Genomic DNA, 22,105 nt, shown 5'->3' on the forward strand with positions numbered 1-22,105 from the left:
CTTATTTCTCTACATCCTTGTCAATACTTGTTATTATCTTCCTTTTTCATCATAGCCATCCTAGTGGATGTGAAGTATTAATAGTATTTCATTAAGATTTTGATTTATATTTCCCTGGTGACTAATGATGTTGAGCATCTTTTCATGTGTTTGGCCATTTCTGTATCTTTTTTCAAGAAGTACCTATTCATATATCCTTTGCCCATTTTTAAAAATTGAGGTAAAATCCACATAACGTAAGGTTAACCATGTTAAAATATGTAACACTCATGTTAAAGTACATGATTCATTGGCATTTAGCATATTCATAATGTTGTGCAACCATCACCTTTATCTAGTTTCAAAATATTTTTGTCACCCCCCAAAGGAAACCCCATACTTATTAAGTAGTTCCCCTCCACTCCAGTTCACGGTAATCACTGATCTGCTTTCCAGGTCTGGATTTACCTAATCTGGAATTTCGTACAAGTGGAATGCTATAAAACGTGATCTTTTGTGTCTGGCCTCCTTTACTTAATATAATGATTTCTAGGTTCGTGCATGTTGTGGCATGTATCAGCACTTCATTTCTTGTTATATGGATATATTCCGTCTTTGTTTACCTATCTGTGAAATAATGGAAATTGGGGTTATTGTCACCATTTGGCTGTTGTGAACAATGTTGTTGTGAATGTTCAAGTAATCAATAGATTTTTAGCTGTGCGGGATTCCTTGATCCCTTACATTTCCATCAATTTTTGTATCAGCTTGTCAATTGTCAATTTCTGCAAAGAAGCCAGCTGTGATTTTTGATCACATTGAATTTGTAGATCAACGTAGGAGGTATTGCCATTTTAACAACATTAGGTCATCTGATCCATGAACACTGACTATTTTTCCATTTATTTTGATTGTTCATTTCTTTCAACAATGTTTTGTAGTTTTCAGAGTATACACTTTGTACTTACTTTGTTAAATTTTAAGTGGTATTTTTACCATTTTAATTGCATTTTTAAATTGCTTTCTTATTTGCTAACCTGTAGAAATACAGTTGATTTTTAAATGCTGACCTGTATCCTGAAATCTTTCTAAGTTTACCTGTTCTAGTTTTTTGTAGATTTCTGAAGATTTTCTGTGTAAGCAATCACTTCATCTATAGTCTTTCCAATCTTTATGCCTTTTCTTTGTCTTACCAATTGCACTGACTAGGAATTCTAGAATAGTGCTGAAGTAGAAAGAAAATGGAAAGCCTTTCTCCTGATCACAGGAGCAAAGCATTCAATATTTCACCATTAAATATGATATAAACTATAGGTTTTTTGTAGCCATACTAGTTTTCATAAAGGGGCCTAACCCTGATTAAAATCAAAAGACACTAATGTTAAAGCTAGCATTTTTAGTAGAAAGAGAATGTCTTTGAGATTTATTTATAACAGCTTTTCTAGGCATGGGCCAGAAGCCAGCCTACATTAGAATAAGCAAAAAGAGGAATTGGTTGTCATATGTAATAAGAACAACTAGGAGTCTATCTGCTTCAGGCACAGGGAGATCTGGAGAATCAAAATGTTATCAGGATAATGTCTCTCTTCATCTCGTCACTGTGTTTTTACTTGTTGACTTCAGTCTCAGCAGATCCTCCCAGCATCTCTCATCACCTCATTTTGCTAAAGATGTCAGGAGCAGCTCCAGACTTAGAGCCAACCAACCTAGTAACTCTAGTAAGAAAAAGGGCCTCATTGTTCAATAGTTCGGGAAAAAAAATTCTCAGGATTCATTGTTTGGACCAACTCAGGTCACATGTCCATCCCTGAACCAATCACTGTGGCCAAGGGAATGGAATGCCCTGATTGGCCAGGCCCAAGCCACACGCTCCTCCCCCTGGGAACTAGGAGATGAGGTCAAACCCACCCAAGTGTGGAGGACTGAGAATGGGAGGGAAAAGGTAGTTTCCCCCAAAAAAGAATCAAAGTATTGTTGCCAGAAAAATGAGGGAATGGGTCCAAGCCAGACATGAATCACAGCTGCCAACTCTGTCATACAGAAGTTCTCTCTGTGTTGCAAGTCTGGCACTAACACTGGCCCGCTTTAAACTTCAGTTTCCCCCTTTGCAGTACACAGGTGGTGCTTCCTGCCCTTGTTGGCCCCATCTGAGAGACCCAGTAAGACAGTGTACCAGAAATCTGTCTAAACTGTAACGTGCAGTGCACACGTAAAAAAAGGGGGGGGGGGGGGCGGGGGGGTTCACAAGAATGATTACTCAGCAATTGTTCTTACCCACCTGTCCATCTTTTCTCTACTCTCTGTCTTGCAGAACACCTGAAGAAACCACTTGAAGACTACATGGCCCTTTTCCCCAGCGTGAGGATTCTCCGAACCAAGAAACGGGAAGGACTGATCAGGACCCGAATGCTGGGAGCCTCAGCTGCAACTGGGGATGTCATCACATTCTTGGACTCACACTGTGAAGCCAATGTCAACTGGCTCCCCCCCTTGCTCGGTAAGGGAGGCTTGCAAGGGGAAGTAGGCAGCCTGGAGTGTGCCAGTGGCCACCGGCCCCACCTTTTGCAGGAAGTCACCTACAGGGCTTCCCTTGCCTGCCTGAGATGCACCCAGCACTGTGCTAGGTGCCACGAGGGTGTCAGATCTTCAAGGGTGCTCAAAGTGACCTTATGAATCCATGCAGTCCTGCCCCTTCATTTTACAGAGGAGGAAGCTGGGACTTTGAGAGGGGAAGTGACTTGCCCAGTGTCATAAAGCACGTTAGTGTTAGTGATATGACTGCTTCTCCCAAGTTACTTCAGGTGTTATTGGAAAGCAAGCCAAGACTGCCTACTTACAAGAACTAAATCTTAGCAGTAAGCATCTTGATTTGATGATGTAAGGGACATCATCAAATCAGCTCAGAACAGTGGTTGTTCATTGCGTTGCTACTGTGAGCCAAGAAAGCTGTAAGCTTTATCTCCAGGCCTCACAAAATCAGGCCAGGTCCAAAGTGTCCCCTTTTTATATTAGAAGAGACTGAAGTTCTGAGATAATGAGTGACTCGCTAGTTCCCTTGGGCAAAAAGTGTCAAAGTCCCCATCTGTCTGACTCCAGAGTGTATCCTCTTTCAGGATTCCACACTGTCTACCTAAGTTCATTTGCTCCTTGGGGAGTTTCTGACAGCTGTCAGGGAAGAGGTCCAGACAGAGGGCAGCGTGATCCAGGAGTCCATTCACACAACCTTGTGAGCAGGAGGGAGACCTGAAGCCAGGCTGCCAGGCAGTGAGGTGCCTCATGGCTGGTTGAAGAACCAGGTCTGAATCAGAGGTACTGAGCGTTGAGGAAGGCGGTGAGCTGCTCCCAACAGGTAGATGCTGAAGAGGAAATCCCCTAGTGGGGCTGGTGGTCAGGTGAGGAGCAGGGATGGAGGCAGATTGGGGAACATCTGTCAGTCCAGAGAGAAAAGTGAAAGCCTCAAAAATAGATGAGTATGGGAATTCCCTGGTGGTCCAGTGGCTAAGGCCTCTATACTCCCAATACAAGGGACCCGGGTTCGATCCCTGCCCAGGTCAGGGAACTAGATCCTACATGCTGAAAAGCTCCTGAGTGTCAAGTCCTGCATGCAACAACTAAAACCAGGTGCAGCCAAATAAATAAATAAAATTAATTTGCAGGGCAGCAGCAGAGACACAGACATAGAGAACAGACTTGTGGAGCCAGTAGGGGAGGGAGAGGGCGGGACGAATGGAGAGAGCAGCCTTGACATGTACACCCTCCCATAGGCAACACAGACAGCCAGTGGGGATTACTGTATGACACGGGGAGCTCAACCCAGTGTGAGCTCTGTGACAGCCTAGACAAGGGAAAATAAAAAAAATGGAGGGATATGCTCTCCATAAGAGAAAGCATAGAGAACAAAGAGGACTCGAGATTAGGGCAAGCTTGAGCATGTATCAGAGTCACCTAGAGGATTTGGTAAAACACAGAGTGCTGGGCCCAGCTCCAGAGTTGGTTCGGGAGGTCGGGGTGGGGCCTGAGAAGCTGCATTCCTGAGGACCCCTGGGTGATGCCAGTGCTGCTGGTCCAGGGACTGCACTTCAGGAGCACTCTTTAGGCCCCCATGCAGAAGTGAGGGCAGAAAGCAAATCCTACACCGATTAATGGGATAACCCAGCATATTTGTTTCCTAACACAGATCAACATGAAACTCTAGTATGAGATTATATGCTTCTGGCCCCAAGGGTCCAGGATCCCACTGGGTTAAGACATAACCCAGATTTTTCTGGTAAACTCTTTATTTCATTAAACCCAGAGGTCTAGATCTGCCTCTCATGACTGAAAGAGAACAAAAAAGGGAAAAAAAAAAAACTCATTCTAAATACCCTAATTTATAGTCCTGAAGGAACATCCCATTTGGTGGGTCATTCAGTGACTCATAAAGAGAAGGAAGTGGTAGCCACGATGCTGAGCTTGTGGTCCAAATAGCCTAAACTCTGTTTCTATGGAAATATATGAGGGTAATTTTCATAATCTACAGGCATGCATGGAAGAAATAGTCTTCCTCTTTTTTTTCCTTTTTCCAATAGAAATGTGAACCAGGGGTGTAGATGTAAAAGTCTGTCCCTGCTAATATAAACAGCTGATATAGCCCACCTTGGCTTTTGTGTCTGAAGCCATAAACATGCACAGTTCACTCTGCCTTCTTTGGAGAGTAGGCATTTCTGAGCCTGAGAAGGATTTAGCCCTCCCTTCCCCAAAGGCAAGCCACTCTTGATCATCATTTTCTTTATTTCTATCATCACCATCAGCAGCAGCAGCATCATGCCTCTGCAAGTCCCTTATCTTTTTAGGCCACAGCTATGTTCGAAGGTGACAGTTATATGGTAAAGGAGATAGGCCAGGCATTATTATCCACATAGAGCAAATAAGAAAACTGAAGGGCAGAAAGAATGAGGCTCCTGCTTCTGAGCTGCTCTCAGCAATCCTGGGCACAGAGGATGTCAGCAGAGAAGGGGTCACCTGCTGGGCTAAGCCTCTTGGCCATATCATCCTGCTTGGTCTTCACAGAGACCCCACGTGGTAGGTGCTGTCTTCCTCCGTTCTGTCAGCCAGGAAACCGGGGTTCAGAGGCACCAGATAACCTTTCCCAAGGTTATACTGTTCATAGGTGGCAAAACCAGGGTTTGAACCTGGGCACCCTATCTCCAGGTGAGGACTGCACCATGGAATGCTGCCTGTCTGATGCCGCTGCCTTGACCTCACAATTCCCACAATGAGCTGGCATCCAGCAGAGCCTTGTTTTCTCAACCCACACCCTCCCTGGAAGGGAGGTCCCTCTCACAGCCATGAAGAATTAGGAAGGGAAGTGAAAGTCACTCAGTCGTGTCTAACTCTTTGCGACCCCATGGGCTATGCAGTCCATGGATAGAGGGGGTAGCCTTTCCCTTCTCCAGGGGATCTTCCCAACCCAGGGATTGAACCCAGGTCTCCTGCATTGTAGACAGATTCTTAACCAGCTGAGGCACAAGGGAAACCCAAAAATACTAGAGTGGGTAGGCTTTCCCTTCCCCAGCGGATCTTCTAGACCCAGGAATTGAACCAGGGTCTCCTACGTTGCAGGTGGATTCTTTACCAACTGAGCTATCAGGGAAGCCCTGTTAGGGAGAAAGGGCCCTTCCCTAGATTTTTCCCCAAGAAGATTCTTCAGCTTCCTTAAAAATTCCTGCGGAGCCTTCCACAGGGCAGATCCAAGCTCCACCCCAGGAGATCCTGATTCAGCGGGCCTGGGGCAGGCCAGCCCTGGGGGCTTGGGGGAGAACACTTAAACACACCCTGCATGCTTCTGACACTGTTGGTTCCAGATCTGTTCGTGGGAACACAGTGTCAAAAGCACCATTTTTCACACTTTTATGACCGTGTGCCACAGTTAGAAATACACTGGGGATCTGTCAGTCCATTACACAAATGCACACACTGATGCAGTATGACTGAAATATTTCCAAAACAGTGCCTTCCCTCATCACCTAGAATGCACCCTGATATTCAGTGATTCAATGTTCTTTTTTCTTCAATACCAGTTGACCCACCTATGGATTGTGTATTGCAGTTTAGAAAAAGACAAAACTTCCGCTTTCTCTCCTGGAAGAAAAATCCACTGTATAACTCAGTGAGTGAAGCTTGGGCCCTGGGCAGCTGCCAGCCTACCCTGGCCCTACCAAACTCCCCATTCCAAGCCTTGAACTTGATCCCTGGCCTAAGCAGCAAGGCAGTCCAGCACAGCCCACTTGCCCCTCATAGCAGATCATCTGCCCCAGTCACTGGTTGTCGTCAGGGCTTCTTGGCAGAAGGCTCACTGGAGGGCAGACAGTGAATTTTATAGAGTCTGCGTCTTTCTGGCTTGAAAGGGACTTAGAGCCATTTTGAGGTTAAGACCCCCATTTGCCATCTTGGATCGCCTTGCAGGCAGAATTCCTGCATGGCCGAGGTCCACCAGACCCTGCCTGCCCTGAGGAGCTCATGGGATAGTTCTCTCACTCATCACCAGTTCCGACTGTTGGGAGAGGTGAACCGGCCTCTCTCGCAAGGACCATTTGTTCTCTGACGGCAGCCAGGAGGTGTTGGGGAGCTTCAGGGACAGGCAGTCTGCCATGAGGGGTAAGTGCTGGAGTGCCTGGATGCTGGGCCACAAGTCAAGTTAGGAATCAGAATGGGGAGCCTTGCAGGGCCAGAACAGGGTCCTTCCCAGAAATTAATCTCTTTCCGTAACAGTGCTGAGCATGATGGGCACCTGTGCTAAACATCTTCAAATGTTACTGTATCCAGTACTCCTGCGACCAGAGCCTCTTCTCCCCATTTCACAGAGGAGCACACTGAGGCTCGGAATGTTATTTATGTTGCTGACCCAAGAACCCATCGTGGATGGCAGGATGGGCTGGGAGCCCTGGTCCGTCTTACCTAAAGCTTGCACTCTTTCATCCTCATGGAGTCTCAAACTCAAGTATTCAGAGAAATCACCCAGGAAACATGTTAGAAATGTGAATAAATTGCAGAGCAGGATCATGCAGGTAGCTGCTTTCCCATCTAGCCTCCCTAACAGGCATCTCTTGGCTTCTTCAGACCGCATCGCTCGGAACCGCAAGACCATCGTGTGCCCAATGATCGATGTGATTGACCACGATGACTTCCGGTACGAGACGCAGGCGGGGGATGCCATGCGGGGCGCCTTTGACTGGGAGATGTACTATAAGCGGATCCCCATCCCTCCAGAACTGCAGAAAGCTGACCCCAGCGACCCATTTGAGTAAGTATGAGTTACCCAGGCCAGTCCCAGTGGCTGACCCCAGGGACCCCTCCTAATGCACGCAGAACTCAGGATCACCACCTCCCCCAAAAGTCCAGTGTAGGGGGGTAGGGCAGACCTCCCCAACCAGAAGCACAATCCGTCCCAGCTTGTCACAGAGCTTGGGCTCACGGACCACCAAGCTGGTCGCTTCGTCTTTGCCTACCCCGTCTGGCAGCGGGGCTGACAAGCCTGGCGCCCAGCTGTAGTCGTCATCGTCACCGTTGTCACTGTCACCACCGTGTTGGTGGTATTCAGTCGCTAAGCTGTGTCTGACTCTCTGTGACCCCGTGGACTGCAGCATACCAGGCTTCCCTGTCATTCACCATCCCCCGGAGTTTGTTCAAACTCATATCCGTTAAGTCGGTGATGCCATCCAACCATCTTATCCTCTGTCACCCCCTTCTCCTCCTGCCCTCAATCTTTTCCAGCATCAGAGTCTATTCCAATGACTTCACTCTTCACATCAGGTGGCCAAAATATTGGAGTTTCAGCTCCAGCATCTGTCCTTCCAATGAATGTTCAGGGTTGATTTCCTTTAGGATTGACTAGTTTGATCTCTTGCAGTTCAAAGGACTCTCGAGCGTCTTCTCCAGCACCACAAGTCACCACCATTTACCGCACATTTTCTAAGTGCCAGTGCAGTGCTGAGCACACTGCACACTGATCCTTTTAACCCCAGCAGCCATGTGTAGTAAAAACTATCATCCGTGTTTTCCATGTGGGGACACCAGGGCTCCACGAGGAGCCTGTCCAGGTCCCACAGCTGTGAAGCGGCAAAGGCTTAATGCCATGCAGGTCTGACTGCCCCTGGAGCCAGCTTCCCCATCCATCCTCTTGGAAGTATCAGGGAAGTAATAGTTTGTCCCCCAGTGGAAGACTGGGAGCACGGGACTGGACCCATCACATCCTGGAATATGAGCACTGGAGGGAACCAACAGGTCATGGGCTCCAAGCCCTTGCAGAAGAGAAGACTCGGGTCCCAGGACAGGGAAGGGCTTCCCTGGGCACACCGTGGGCTAGCGGCTGAGCCTGTCCCTGTCTGGTCCCCCAAGCTCCAAAAGGGTCTTTCTGACTGAGGGAGTCAGTCAGCTCACCATCCCAGCTGTCACATGAGCCCCTCCAGCTCTCCTGCCAGAGGTGTGGGAAGATCTCTGGGCATGAAGCCGAAGTCCAGCCTTCCCTGCTGTGTTAGTTTGCTGATCAGTTTCCTAATTATCACTGCAGTAATAACTTACCACATCTTACTGGTTCATCAAAATAGCACAGATTCATTCTCTTCAAGCTCTGGTGGTCAGAAGTCTGAAAGGGTCCTCCTGGACTAAATCACAGCGTCGCTGGGCCGCGTTTCCTTGAGATGCTCCAGGAAGGGACCCGTTCCCATGCCCTTTCCTCCCAGAGGCTGCTCTAGAGAACACCTGGATGCTGAGAAACATTGAAGGCAAAAATAAATAAATCTTTAAAAAATCCAATTTATAAAAAGGAGGAGGAGAAAGAAGTGTGAGGAGGAAGAAGAAGAAGAACCACCACTACCCAGGCTGTCCCCGAGTCCAGTAACACCGGAGTCTCTGGGTGGGGATCCAGCCGTCCGCTGGGTGATGCTAACACGTGGACAGAGTTGAGCACCACTGGCCCAGATGCTTCCCAAGGGACACTCCATCCTTTGTACCCTCCGATACCTTCCCTAAGTCTCTCTTCTGTATTGCAGAAATCCTGGTCATTTCCTGCACTCCTCCCTACGGTGCCCAGCAAGTGGGCATGCCACAGGCACAGTGCCATGTCATGATATTTGAAAGACACCGGCTTCGGTGGCAGCTCATCCACTTACAAACTACATGCCCTTGAGCAGAGTATAGAGCATTTCTGAATTTCAAATTTCTCCTTGTGAAAAGAGGGCTAGTAATAGGGCTTTGTGAGAGCTGGAGATAGTGTGGGTGAGGTGAGTGGCACCCACTGGACACTCAGGACTGTTGTAATTATGACTGTTGAACATGGCAGGAAACAGACCAGGCTGGAGAAGAGGCCTTCCTCTGGAGGCAAAACCCTTGAGCATCCAAAATGCCTCACAGCTAATATCCTGCCTTTTCCACAGCCCCTGCTGCTGGCATCCACCCAAACTGATATTTTTGTGCAGTCTTAGGTTTGATTTTCCATGAAGCACTGAGTCAGAACCACTCTCTGCCCCTCCAGGCATTACAACTCCAGCCAGAAAAACCCAAACTCCACAACCTTCATAAGACAGAAGAAAGCTGACACTAATAACACCTTACTTTCCTACAAGACTGAATGCTTTCAAAATTATAGCAGCAGTGTGAGCTAGGGAGAGTAGCTGTACGTCCTTGTGTAGATGGGGAAACGGGCTCAGAGAGGTTAAGTCAGTGCTGCCCTGGAGAAATACAGTGCGACTCACATATGTGCTTCTCAGTGTCCTCAAAGCCACATTTAAAAAAGGTAAAAGAAGCAGATAAAATTCATTTTACTACTCCCATTTTATTTAACCCAGTATGTTTAAAATGTTCTCATTTTAACATGTGACCAACACTTTGAAATTATTAATGAGATCTTTTCTGTTCTTTTTCTTCACATTAAGTCTGGGAACTCCAGTGTGTATCTCACACTGCCAGCACCTCCCAGTTCAGACCGGCCACACTTCGAGTGTCAGTAGCCGCGTGTGGCCCCCATACTGGGCAGCGCAGGATTCTGGGGTTACACTCTCTGTCCCAGGTCCCACCGTGGGTTAGGGAGAGCTGAAGTTGGAGTGAGGGTTTCCTTGTTTCTGATCCCAAGTCCTGTTCACTCATCACCTACTTCTGGATTGTTCCTTCCCAAGAGGAAGCAGTGTATTGTAGCCACATGGGGTGTGGCTACAGCACAGATTGGAAGCTCAGATCCCAGAGGTGCTGTTTGGTAGCTGCGGAGCCTTGAGCACGTCACCTGTCAGTACTCTGGTTTCTGCGTGCATAAAATGGGGTAATGATAACTGGGCCTTGTGAGATCAACGGGAGGAATAAATTCATTTTAGTAAAAAATTAGTTCAGTGCAGCAGTGGGCAGATCCGAGCCCTAGAAGAATCCGGGAAATCCCTCCTGAGGGTCCCCTCCTGTGCTCTCCAGGCCTGTCCGCTGCAGGAAGCCTGGCGAGGCGGGTGGGGCACTTCAGTGCTTTCCTAATCAGTCCACTTCCCTGAGCGTGCAGTTCCCAAGGCCAGGAGGGTTGTGGAGGCTGCTCCTGCAATGGATTTTCTTTCTGTATGTGCGTGCCAGGTCACTCAGTCATGTCTGACTCTTAGCGAACCCATGGACTGTAGCCTCCCAGGCCCCTCCGTCCATGGGATTTTCCAGACAAGAATACTGGAGTGGTTGCCATTTCCTTCTCCAGGGGATCTTCTTAACCCAGAGATTGAAGCCATGTCTCCTACATTGGCGGGCAGATTCTTTAGCACTGCGCCACCTGGGAAACCCAGTTTTCTTTTTTTTTTTTTTTTTTTTGAGGGTTTGAAGTTGGAGCCAGACATGAGCACAACCACTCAGAGAGGTTTCCATGCAGTAAATGCTGGTGGCCCCTCCCAGGGGAACTGGGGGAGGCCACACCCCATGCATGATTGACCATCTCAGTTCCTGGGCTCATGGTTTTCCTCCCTTCTCTCCCCCAGCTCCACTTTGTCCATACCCACTTCAAATGCCACCCCTCTGAGCACTCTTCCTCGACTCTTGCCCCAGCCTCTCTCCTCACCCCCAAAATATGTAGGCAGAGGCGCCCTCCTTTCCTGTAGTGCTGGTTGCACCTCCCAGAGGCCCTCGTTACACCCAACCTGGCTTCTGCACCCTCCCATCCTGAGGTGAGGACCCTGCTACACTGACATCCCCTGCAGATTCAGCCTGACCCTGATTCACCTCCAGATTGTTCCAGCCTCTGCTCCTCAGCTGGCACTCAATGAATAAACTAATGAGTGAATGAATGAGTGGAGGAGTCTTATCCCAGTTTAACTGCAAGAACAAGGACTGTGGCTTCTTTTGTAAACTCTCAGCAGAAAAGCATGCCTATGCTGGGCTTGGAAAGTAAGAATCATCAAATCATCTCATCGAAAAACACAGAACCTAAGCTCCATCCCCCAGAGATTGTTGCGTAGGTCTGGGGTCAGACCCAGGAAGCTGTGTGTGTTTTCATCTCTCTAAGGCATTCTATAGCCTAGACAGGCTTAGAAAGACCTAATCCAGACCATTTAACCAGTGGGAGAACTGGAGATAGAGAGAGAAAGACATGGAGATATATAAAATATGATGGAGCTACAAGGCCCACAGAGGGAAAACACTATGATTCCATTCCACAAGTATTCTTAGGTGTTAACCATGTGAAGGAGTCTGAGGTCCACTGGTTAAAATGTAGCATTTATGAAGAAGGAAGAAAGCCAGGGGCTGCACTCAGAAGGGCTTTGGATTCCCTGCTGGACGTGAGGGCTATGTTGATGGAGCAGTGGGAAACGGCCTCCCTGGGGAAACAGCAGCATCCAAGAGCGGGATACACACCACCAGGATGTCCGCTCTTCACACCACCTTCTCCCTGCAGGTCTCCCGTGATGGCCGGTGGACTGTTCGCCGTGGATCGGAAGTGGTTCTGGGAGCTGGGCGGGTATGACCCAGGCTTGGAGATCTGGGGAGGGGAGCAGTACGAGATCTCATTCAAGGTAAGCCAGCCCCTGGAAAAACCCCCAGTCCTGGCAGGTTGCCTGCCTAGCAGTGTCTGAGCCTGGGGAGACTGTGGAGGCCTCAGGTTCTGCAGCCCATCTGCTCAATGTTTGCATCATCCCTTCTTAGATGATAGTTTGGAATAGGACAGGCCTCATTTCCACTGAAGAGATGGTGTGTCTCCCATTGAGACACACAGCACACCAGCAGAGGGGAAGAGAGAGCCAGTCGAGCAGGACACATAGGCTGGTGGGAAGCTCTGCTCTGAGAACGATCCCCCGGCCTCACAGAGGCCAACTTGTCCTTAGTGGTTTCTGGCCACGTGTCTCAAGTTTTGCCTTTGTGCCTGTCCCTGCTGGAGTTGGATATACAGAAACCAGGGGCTAAGAGCTCGAGTTGTGGCATCAGAAAAGCCTGGGCTGCAATCCCAGCATCACTACTCAGAAGCAGTGTGACTTTGGGCAAGTTAGATTACCTCTCTGAGCTTTCTTTCCTCATCTAAGAGGATAATAAGACTACCTACCTTACAGAACTTTTGTGAAGATTAAATGAGATAATATCTAGAAAATGGTTAGCACCCAACCTGGGGACATAGCCACCAATTAATAACTGGTAGAAATAATTAAAGAGTTGGAGAATAAATATTTACTATAACCTATTAGAGCAATCCATGGGCTGTAGAATCTCTGATAATGGTAGTAAAGGAGACAATGGTTACTAGTTAATTACCCAAACTTCTGAGGCCAACTTCTGCCCCTTTTTGTTGGATTTTTGTATTGATCTCAAGTGAAGAATGAAGGCTTTGTCCATCGGTAGGGAAGACTATCGTGTCTTGTGCCCCTGTGTCGGCTAGGGCCTGCTTCTAACACACCTGGAACCCTTGGTAAGATATATCCCCAGCCCATGAGGAATGGCCAGCAGCATTACTGGGCTGAGTCCTGTGAACGCACAACCCTGATTCCACCAAGTCTGGCATCTACTTCCTAGGCAAAGGACCATTGTCACACACACAACAATTAAGGCTTTGGTGCTGGGGTAGATTGCCTAGGTCAGATTGTAGCTCTGCTGCTTTGTACCAACTGTGTGATCTTGGACAAAGAGTCCTTATCCATCTGAACCTCAGTTTCTACTTCCATAAAATGGGTATAGTGACCCTCTAATCTTCACAGGGTTGTTGAGAGGATTAAAGAAGATCATTCTTGTTATGTGCTTCTCAATAAAAATCCTAAAATAATGAAATAATAAATAATGAAAAATTATTTTTATTATTGTCATTGTCACTGCCACTGCGTGAGCAGTTCAGAACTGGGGGACATTAATTCTTCGGCCACCTGATGCAAAGAACTGACTCGTTGGAAAAGACTCTGCTGCTGGGAAAGATTGAAGGCAGGAAGAGAAGGGGATGACAGAGGATGAGATGGTTGGATGGCATCACCGACTCAATGGACATGAGTTTGAGTAAGCTGCGGGAGTTGGTGATGAACAGGGAAGCCTGGCATGCTGCAGTCCATGCAGTCCATGGGGTTGCGAAGAGTCGGACACGACTGAGTGACTGAACTGAACTGAGCAAGAAAAGAACCTAGAATTCTCCTGAAACATTATTTTGGTTTGAAAAACAGTCTTTTTCCATTTTACCTTCAGATTTCTGAAGTTATCTCCCATAAGGGAGCCAGCCTTTAAATAAAACTAATATTAAAATCCAGGGGTAACATTAAAAGTATTTAGCAATCATGATGGCACCAGCCAGTCAGAGCAATGCCAGCTGTCAAAAAGCGTCCATCCACTCTGGTGTGCAGCAACTCAGGTGCCTGGATCAGAGCTGGCAGGACCCTGTGCAGAGCCCTTCACACGTGTTGTTTTATTTAATCCTTACAACAGCCCTAGGAGGATGGTATCATTATTATACCCATTTCACAGGGAGGCAAGTGGAGTTCAGACCGAGGTCCCACACATTTAGAACTAACAGAACCAGGACATGAAGCCAGGCCTGCCTGACTGCAGGGTCCGCACTCTGACCTGCTGTGTTGTACAGGCCTCTGCAGGGACGTGAGAACACTTGAGAGGAAAATTAGCCTGAGAGATTTCTCTGCCATCTCTTACTTCCTTCTCAGTTTTTGCCTCCTCCTGGGGGCAGTTAACCCCCGCTTGGGGTTAATTTACTAGGCGACTCTACAGCCTCTCAGTGAATTGAATTAGTAAACAGTCTAAGTCAAAAATAGTTTTGCTCTCCCAACCAACTCTGATCCACCAGTAGAGGCTGCCCCTTACTGTGTGAATATATATTGTGAGGCTACGTTCAGAAAAGGAGTGGTGATTAATTAGTGATGTCTGCCATGGGTGCAGGTTTGGTGAGTGACAGCATGTATGTCATTTATAGTATCTCTGCTGCTGCTGCTAAGTCACTCATCCTTCTGGGCTCAGCCTATCTTATGTCTCCTCTTAGCCTTACCTAAGCTCCCAGTGATGATTAAGGGCCACCCCAGTGTCGCTCCCAGCATGTCTCCGAATTCCTCCCACTGACCCAAAGATTGACCTGTCTCCCCAGCTACACTCTGAGCTCCCTGGAGGCAGGGAGGGAGTCTTGTTCATCTCTGTACCCTAGTTCCTGGCCCATCATAGATGTTTTAAATACCTGTTGCTGCTAAGCTGCTGCTAAGTTGCTTCAGTCGTGTCCGACTCTGTGTGACCCCATAGACGGCAGCCCACCAGGCTCCCCCGTCCCTGGGAGCCTGGTGGGCTGCCATCTATGAGGTCACACAGAGTCGGACACGACTGAAGCGTCTCTAGCCCATGCAATTTAGTTTTCCAAATGCCACATCCTTACAGGTACAGTAGAATCACACATAAGGCTTCAGAAGAGTTTTAACTTCACAGATCCTCAGTTTACCAGTTAAACAAACCTAACTTACAAAGTTTGTTTCCACAAATGGACACATCAGAGTTCTGAGTTCTCAGAATATGAACTTCAACAATGTAATAATCTTTGTTTGTTGTATCCCAAGAACCAAAAGGATTGCCTGACAGGGAGAAAGCACTTAATAAATAATTGTTGGTTGACTACTCAGAGCAGGTGTGTCATTGCCCGAACCAACCTCCCTTGTCAGAAAGTCCCCCTTCAGAAAGTCTGTGGAGAGTGGCGATGGTAGAGAAAGGAGCACGAAGGAATTTCTGAACCCAAAATGATCTCATTCTGTGCCTTTCAAAGACCCATCTGATGATGCTCATCAGGCAATTATGGCAGAACAAATGGCATTCTCCCCCCACGGTTTATTTACAAAAGACTCAGTAATGGGTGATGAGGTCTCTCAGCCGGGAGGAGGAGGGAGGCTGGCTCCTGTTTCCAGTTGATGCACTCCGGAGAGGAAATGAGACTGTGTGATGAGGAGTCCCCCAGGTCTGGGAGGGCCCCTTCTCTCGGGCTGTGGAGCTGGCAGCAGCCCCTCTGTCAGCACGCTGTCTCCCGGGCAGGCTTGCCCACAGCACTGAGGGCACAGGGGGGCCCAGTGGTCTGCCTGAAATGCCGGGTGTTCAGTTTCAGCCAGAGCAGGGCATTTACAAAGGGCCAAATGGCCTCTGATAAATCTCTGCTGGGCCTCCTTTTCTTTTTGGTGACAGAGAAGAGAGACCGGTCTGAAAGGCATGAGTGTATTTTCAGAAATTAAGATAAATTGATATATGCCATCAGGGCTGATGGATTAATAATTTGGCTCCAGTTTCAGACCAGGCCATCTATCCTGATGGGAAAACCCTAGAAAAGATGTTCCGAAGGCTCTGAAATTTCTGGAAGAGTCATTGACTCTTCTTCTTCTTTTCTCCCTTAGTCAACACCTTTTGTTTCTAAAAGGCACAGTCACATTATGAGAGTTCTCCTGCCTGGCAGTTACACTCTTCCCAGTTCTGATGGTCAGATAATTCTTTAACCCTGTAGCCTGGCCTGCACCCACCTCCACGAGCTGCTGACCATTCCTTGCTTTCTCTCCACCCTCCTCCCCAGTGCATTAGTCTGGACTCTTAGTAACAGATAACCAATATCCTGGTCAATCTGGCTTAAGCAAAAAAAGGTCAGAATTGATTGGCCCACACAACTGAAATTCCAGGGTAGATCCTCCAGGTCCAGCTAGATCCAGAGACTAACCCATCTCATCTAGGCTCCATCTGCCTTAATCCCTCAGCTCTGCTTTTATCTGAGTTGGCTTCCCTCTCAAGCAAGCTTTCTTTCATGGAAATACCCAGCAGCACAGTGGGAAGAGTTTCTGTTTCCCATAATTCCTATAGTAAGTCCCCAAGTCAAGTCTCATTGACCTTCTGGTTACTTGCTCATCCCTGAGGAGTATTCTGATTGGTCAGCTGCTGTCTGAATCTAGTTGGTCACATGCCCATCCCAGAATCAGGAAGGTGGGATGAGCTGGTTCCCCAAAGGAAAGTCTAAGCACTGTGTGCAGAAGAGGTGGGACAGGGCAAACCACAGAGGTCCACCTTACCCAGCCATATGGGATGCTCACAAGCCTCAGGCTCTCAGGCTTTGCCATCTTTAGGGGCATGCACTGTTCATTCTTCCTGAAATACCCTTCCTTAGTCTGGCCAACCCACACTCATCCTTCTGGGCTCAGCCCATCTTATGCCTCCTCTTAGCCTTACCTGAGCTCCCAGTGATGATTAAGGGCCAGCCCAGTGTCACTCCCAGCATGTCTCTGATTTCCTCCCACTGACATGACCCAAAGATTGACCTGTCTCCCCAGCTACACTCTGAGCTCCCTGGAGGCAGGGAGGGAGTCTTGTTCATCTCTGTACCCTAGTTCCTGGCCCATCATAGGTGTTTTAAATACCTGTTAGTGGCATCAATTCCTGTCTGATATACTTTCTTCATCCTGCCCTTCCCAGACTGACATCTCCATCTTTGGGTTCTGGTGGTGTGATGAGAAAGGCACTCGGTGAGAAAGCAGGGCACTGGCTTCTCATCTCTGCCACCTGTCCACCTGGAGACAGGGCCAGTCGCTTGACCTCTCTGGCCCTCCCATCCCACATGATACTGATGGAGTTTTCCTTCCTACCCAAGATAGGCTCAAATAAGATGCTGTAGAGAAAGCCCTTGGCCTTACATGAGCACGAGAGTGGTTTGGATTAGAGGTGGTGGTGGGAGGATGAGCCAGAAGGGGACTGCACAGCATCCTCAGGAGGCTGAGGTTAGGATGTCTTCAACTCTGAGCTCCTGGAGAAGAGAAGTGTCCATGGGACCACGTGGCTGAGCTGGTGTGAGAAAGACATGGGCTTTGGGGCAATGAAAGTGGGCATATCTTTTTTTAGCAATTTGGCAAAATCTGTTACATTTCAAAGCAAGCACATTCACTGACCCAAAATTCCACCCTCAGGAGTTTAGCCAAGAGAGATAGAGCAAAGATCGAGGCAGGAGCTATTTGTTGAAGTGTTACTTACCAGAGGGGAAGACTGAAAATGACCTTTACTGTGAGTCCTTAAGGGATATGTAAGTTAGAGCACATCCCAGCAGTGAAATATTATATAAAAAAAGTTCAGTCGCTCAGTCGTGTCCAACTCTTTGCGACCCCATGAATCACAGCACACCAGGCCTCCCTGTCCATCACCAACTCCCGGAGTTCACTCAAACTCATGTCCATCGAGTCGGTGATGCCATCCAGCCATCTCATCCTCTGTTGTCCCCTTCCCCTCCTGCCCCCAGTCCCTCCCAGCATCAGGGTCTTTTCCAATGAGTCAACTCTTCACATGAGGTGGCCAAAGTATTGGAGTTTCAGCTTCAGCCTCAGTCCTTCCAAAGAACACCCAGGGCTGATCTTCTTTAGGATGGACTGGTTGAATCTCCTTGCAGTCCAAGGGACTCTCAAGAGTCTTCTCCAACACCACAGTTCAAAAGCATCAATTCTTCGCCGCTCAGCTTTCTTCACAGTCCAACTCTCACATCCAAACATGACCATTGAAAAACCATAGCCTTGACTAGATGGACCTTTGTTGGCAAGGTAATATCTCTGCTTTTGAATATGCTGTCTAGGTTGGTCATAACTTTCCTTCCAAGGAGTAAGCGTCTTTTAATTTCATGGCTGCAATCACCATCTGCAGTGATTTTGGAGCCCAAAAAAATAAAGTCTGACACTGTTTCCACAGTTTCCCCATCTATTTCCCATGAAGTGATGGGACCGGATGCCATGATCTTAGTTTTCTGAATGTTGAGCTTTAAGCCAACTTTTTCACTCTCCTCTTTCACTTTCATCAAGAGGTTTTTTAGTTCCTCTTCACTTTCTGACATACGGGTGGTGTCATCTGCATATCTGAGGTTATTGAGATTTCTCCCGCAATCTTGATTCCAGCTTGTGCTTCTTCCAGCCCAGCGTTTCTCATGATGTACTCTGCATAGAAGTTAAATAAGCAGGGTGGCAATAAACACCTTGACATACTCCTTTTCCTATTTGGAACCAGTCTGTTGTTCCATGTCCAGTTCTGACTGTTGCTTCCTGACCTGCATATAGGTTTCTCAAGAGGCAGATCAGGTGGTCTGGTGTTCCCATCTCTTTCAGAATTTTCCACAGTTTATTGTGATCCACACAGTGAAAAGCTTTGGCATAGTCAATAAAGCAGAAATAGATGTTTTTCTGGAACTCTCTTGCTTTTTCGATGAGCCAGCGGATGTTGGCAATTTGATCTCTGGTTCCTCTGCCTTTTCTAAATCCAGCTTGAACATCTGGAAGTTTACGGTTCACGTACTGCTGAAGCCTGGCTTGGAGAATTTTGAGCATTACTTTACTAGCATGTGAGATGAGTGCAAATGTGCGGTAGTTTGAGCATTCTTTGGCATTGCCTTCTTTGGGATTAGAATGAAAACTGACCTTTTCCAGTCCTGTGGCCACTAATGAGTTTTCCAAATTTGCTGGCATATTGAGTGCAGCACTTCCACAGCATCATCTTTCAGGATTTGAAATCACTCAACTGGAATTCCATCACCTCCACTAGCTTTGTTCGTAGTGATGCTTTCTAAGGCCCACTTGACTTCACATTCCAGGATGTCTGGCTCTAGGTGAGTGATCACACCATCGTAATTATCTGGGTCATGAAGCTCTTTTTTGTACAGTTCTTCTGTGTATTCTTGCCACCTCTTAATATCTTCTGCTTCTGTTAGGTCCATACCATTTCTGTCCTCTATCGAGCCCATCTTTGCATGAAATATTCCCTTGGTATCTCTAATTTTCTTGAAGAGATCTCTAGTCTTTCCCATTCTGTTGTTTTCCTCTATTTCTTTGCATTGATCGCTGAGGAAAGCTTTCTTATCTCTTCTTGCTATTCTTTGGAACTCTGCATTCAGATGTTCATATCTTTCCTTTTCTCCTTTGCTTTTCTCTTCTCTTCTTTTCATAGCTATTTGTAAGGCCTCCTCAGATAGCCATTTTGCTTTTTTGCATTTCTTTTCCATGGGATGGTCTTGATCCCTGTCTCCTGTACAATGTCATGAACCTCTGTCCATAGTTCATCAGGCACTCTGTCTATCAGATCTAGTCCCTTAAATCTATTTCTCACTTCCAGCATATAATCATAAGGGATTTGATTTCGGTCATACCTGAATGGTCTAGTGGTTTTCCCTACTTTCTTCAATTTAAGTCTGAACAGCTCTCGGTCTTGTTTTTGCTGACTGTATAGAGCTTCTCCATCTTTGGCTGCAAAAAATATAATCAGTCTGATTTCAGTGTTGACCGTCTGGTGATGTCCATGTGTAGAGTCTTCTCTTGTGTTGTTGGAAGAGGGTGTTTGCTATGACCAGTGTGTTCTCTTGGCAAAACTCTATTAGCCTTTGCCCTGCTTCATTCCATACTCCAAGGCCAAATTTGCCTGTTACTCCTGGTGTTTCTTGACGTTCCAGTCCCCTCTAATGAAAAGGACATCTTTTTTGGGTGTTAGTTCTAAAAAGTCTTGTAGGTCTTCATAGAACCGTTCAATTTAAGCTCATAAAAAAAGTTAGATGCACCCAAAATTAAATTTTAAAAGATGTGAAAGTTTGTGATTATATATATAATATATATATATAGTCTCATGTTTAATATTCACAAATGTGACAAGTGCAGGGCCCTGGTGGCTCAGTGGTAAAGAACCTGCTGCCAACGCAGGGGACACGGCTTCAGTCCCTGGTCCGGGGAGATCCCAGATGCTGAGGGACAACTCAGCCCTGCTTAAGCCCTCAGCCCTAGAGCCTGTGCTTCATGACAGAATCCACTGCAATGAGAAGCCTGCACAACATCATGAAGAGAAGCCCCTCTTCGCCACAACTAGAGAAAGTGTGCCCGCAGCAATGAAGACCCAGTGCAGCCATAAATAAATACATATATCTCTTTTTTTAAATGTGACAAATGCAAACAAACAAACAAAAAAGAGTTTGAGTATCATTACACCAGCTGAAGTTTACTGAGCACTCATAACATCGCATGGTTGGAGCAGGGTTTTCAGCCTTGTCCTCTGACTTCAGGCCGAGCCTCTGCCCTGCTGTCCTCTGACCCCTGGTGCCTCAAAGACTTCCCATCGCCTTGGGGCATCTGGGGTGGAAGGGCCGCAGTGAGGCTGTCCCTTCCTATCCATGTGTTTCTGTAGCATTGAATGTATTTATCATCACACATATCACTTCTAGAATCAGGAGAGAAATTAAGATTTAACAATAAGGAAAAACTGTTATTTTTTTCAACCCTCTCGGCCCACCCCTCCCCGCATACTTTGTTAGGGCCATTTGCCAGTTCAGGGAGGAGTTTCCCCCAAGTGAGGCCTACAGAGAAGGGAGTCACAGTGAGGAGCCCCTAGGGAAGGATGGAGCCCCCTGAGTACAGGGTCCACTCCAGCAAGCAGAGGCAGCAGCCCCCTGCTCTGGGAGAGTGAGATGGAGACCCTCTGAGGGCCTCTTGGGGCAGGATCAGCTGAGCAAGGGAGTGACAAAGAGCCACAGGAGGGGACCAGGAGAGCCTTGTTCCCAGAGGGAAACCCACACGTCCGAACAGAGGCAGGAGGCCTCCGGGGTGGGGTTTGCTTAGTTCAACACTGATACAGTTACCAAAGGCCAAGCCAGTCCCAGACTGCCTTGTGCAGATTTAGAAAACTCCAGACCTTGCTTCCATAGAGCTCACAGCGTCATCAGGAGGATTCAGTGGAACACAGTGTATGAAAAGAAAGCCGAACACACAGCAGAAACCGGTGAGGGGTGGGGGCTGTGACCTGATGCCTGAGCGCTGGAAGGTGGCAGAGCCAGGGCCGAACTCCAGATGTCCCAACTCAGCCCAGCGCTTATCTCACTCCACCTGGAGGGAGGGGGCAGCCTAGAGCAGGACCCCAGAAGTCAAAACCAACCCCGAGGGGATTAAGTTGCCACCCGGGAGGGCGTTTGGGGCCCCCACGCAAGTGCCAGCCTGCCGTCACCTCTCCCAGCCCTTCCACCGTCCCGTCCAGCCCCCACTGACTCAGACCAGTTGCAGCATCTCTGCCGGGAACCCAGCGCTGGCTCCTTCCTTCGCGGGATTATCTGAGGAGGCTGGGAACTTGCTCTGCTGCGTGCAGCGTTTTCCTCCTGGCCATGTGTACCCAGACTTTCTAAGAGCTGTCTGACGGGAACAGGGAGGCATTCTGCCCCCGACTTCGAGCGGCCATTTGAGATTCCATGAATGTCTCTGTCTGTGGGCAGCTGCCCCTCCCACCACGCCTCTAGGAAAAAGGCTCGGAGGCTCGAGGGTCACCTGTGGTACATCACTCTTTAACCAGCACACAACCATCTCTTCCTGCTTCAGTCTTTTATCACTAAAAATGGCAATAATAACTTCTTCAGAGGTTATAAAAACTAAATGGCATAAAACATTTGTTTGGCCTAGAGACAGACAAAAAGAAGGCAGTCAGTGAGTGGTAGCTGTTTGGATCAAAACCTTCATGTTAAAAAAGGAGGCAGAACAGCCCGGGGATAAAGTACATTGGCTTTGGAATCACACCACCTGTGTTCTGGTACAAGCTCCATCAGCTAGTGGCTGTGTGACCTTGGGAAAGTGACTTAACCTCTCTGGATTTCTTCATCTGTAAAGTGGCAATAGAATGACCCTTACTTCATAGGGTGGGTGTGAGCACGATGTTAGTCAAA

General features: G+C 47.7%; 1 protein-coding gene and 1 long non-coding RNA gene across 3 annotated transcripts in view; one reads left to right on the plus strand and one right to left on the minus strand.

The window, feature by feature from the left end:
• GALNT10 (polypeptide N-acetylgalactosaminyltransferase 10) overlaps positions 1–22,105 on the plus strand; it is a 224,058-nt gene that overhangs the window by 175,940 nt on the left and 26,013 nt on the right. For both annotated transcript variants that reach the window (XM_055559625.1, XM_055559634.1), the window contains exons 5-7: positions 2,291–2,476; positions 7,078–7,261; positions 11,867–11,984. In XM_055559625.1, the coding sequence (XP_055415600.1) occupies positions 2,291–2,476; positions 7,078–7,261; positions 11,867–11,984 (488 nt within the window). The remainder of the gene's footprint in view (positions 1–2,290; positions 2,477–7,077; positions 7,262–11,866; positions 11,985–22,105) is intronic.
• LOC129636269 (uncharacterized) lies at positions 11,618–21,646 on the minus strand. Its single transcript, XR_008706844.1, has 2 exons — positions 21,441–21,646; positions 11,618–11,950 (listed from the first exon to the last, which is right to left on the minus strand). It is a non-coding gene; the product is annotated as an uncharacterized LOC129636269 (long non-coding RNA).

Source organism: Bubalus kerabau, chromosome 1 (genome assembly GCF_029407905.1).
Source record: "Bubalus kerabau isolate K-KA32 ecotype Philippines breed swamp buffalo chromosome 1, PCC_UOA_SB_1v2, whole genome shotgun sequence".
In the NCBI taxonomy this organism is placed as follows: domain Eukaryota; kingdom Metazoa; phylum Chordata; class Mammalia; order Artiodactyla; family Bovidae; genus Bubalus; species Bubalus kerabau.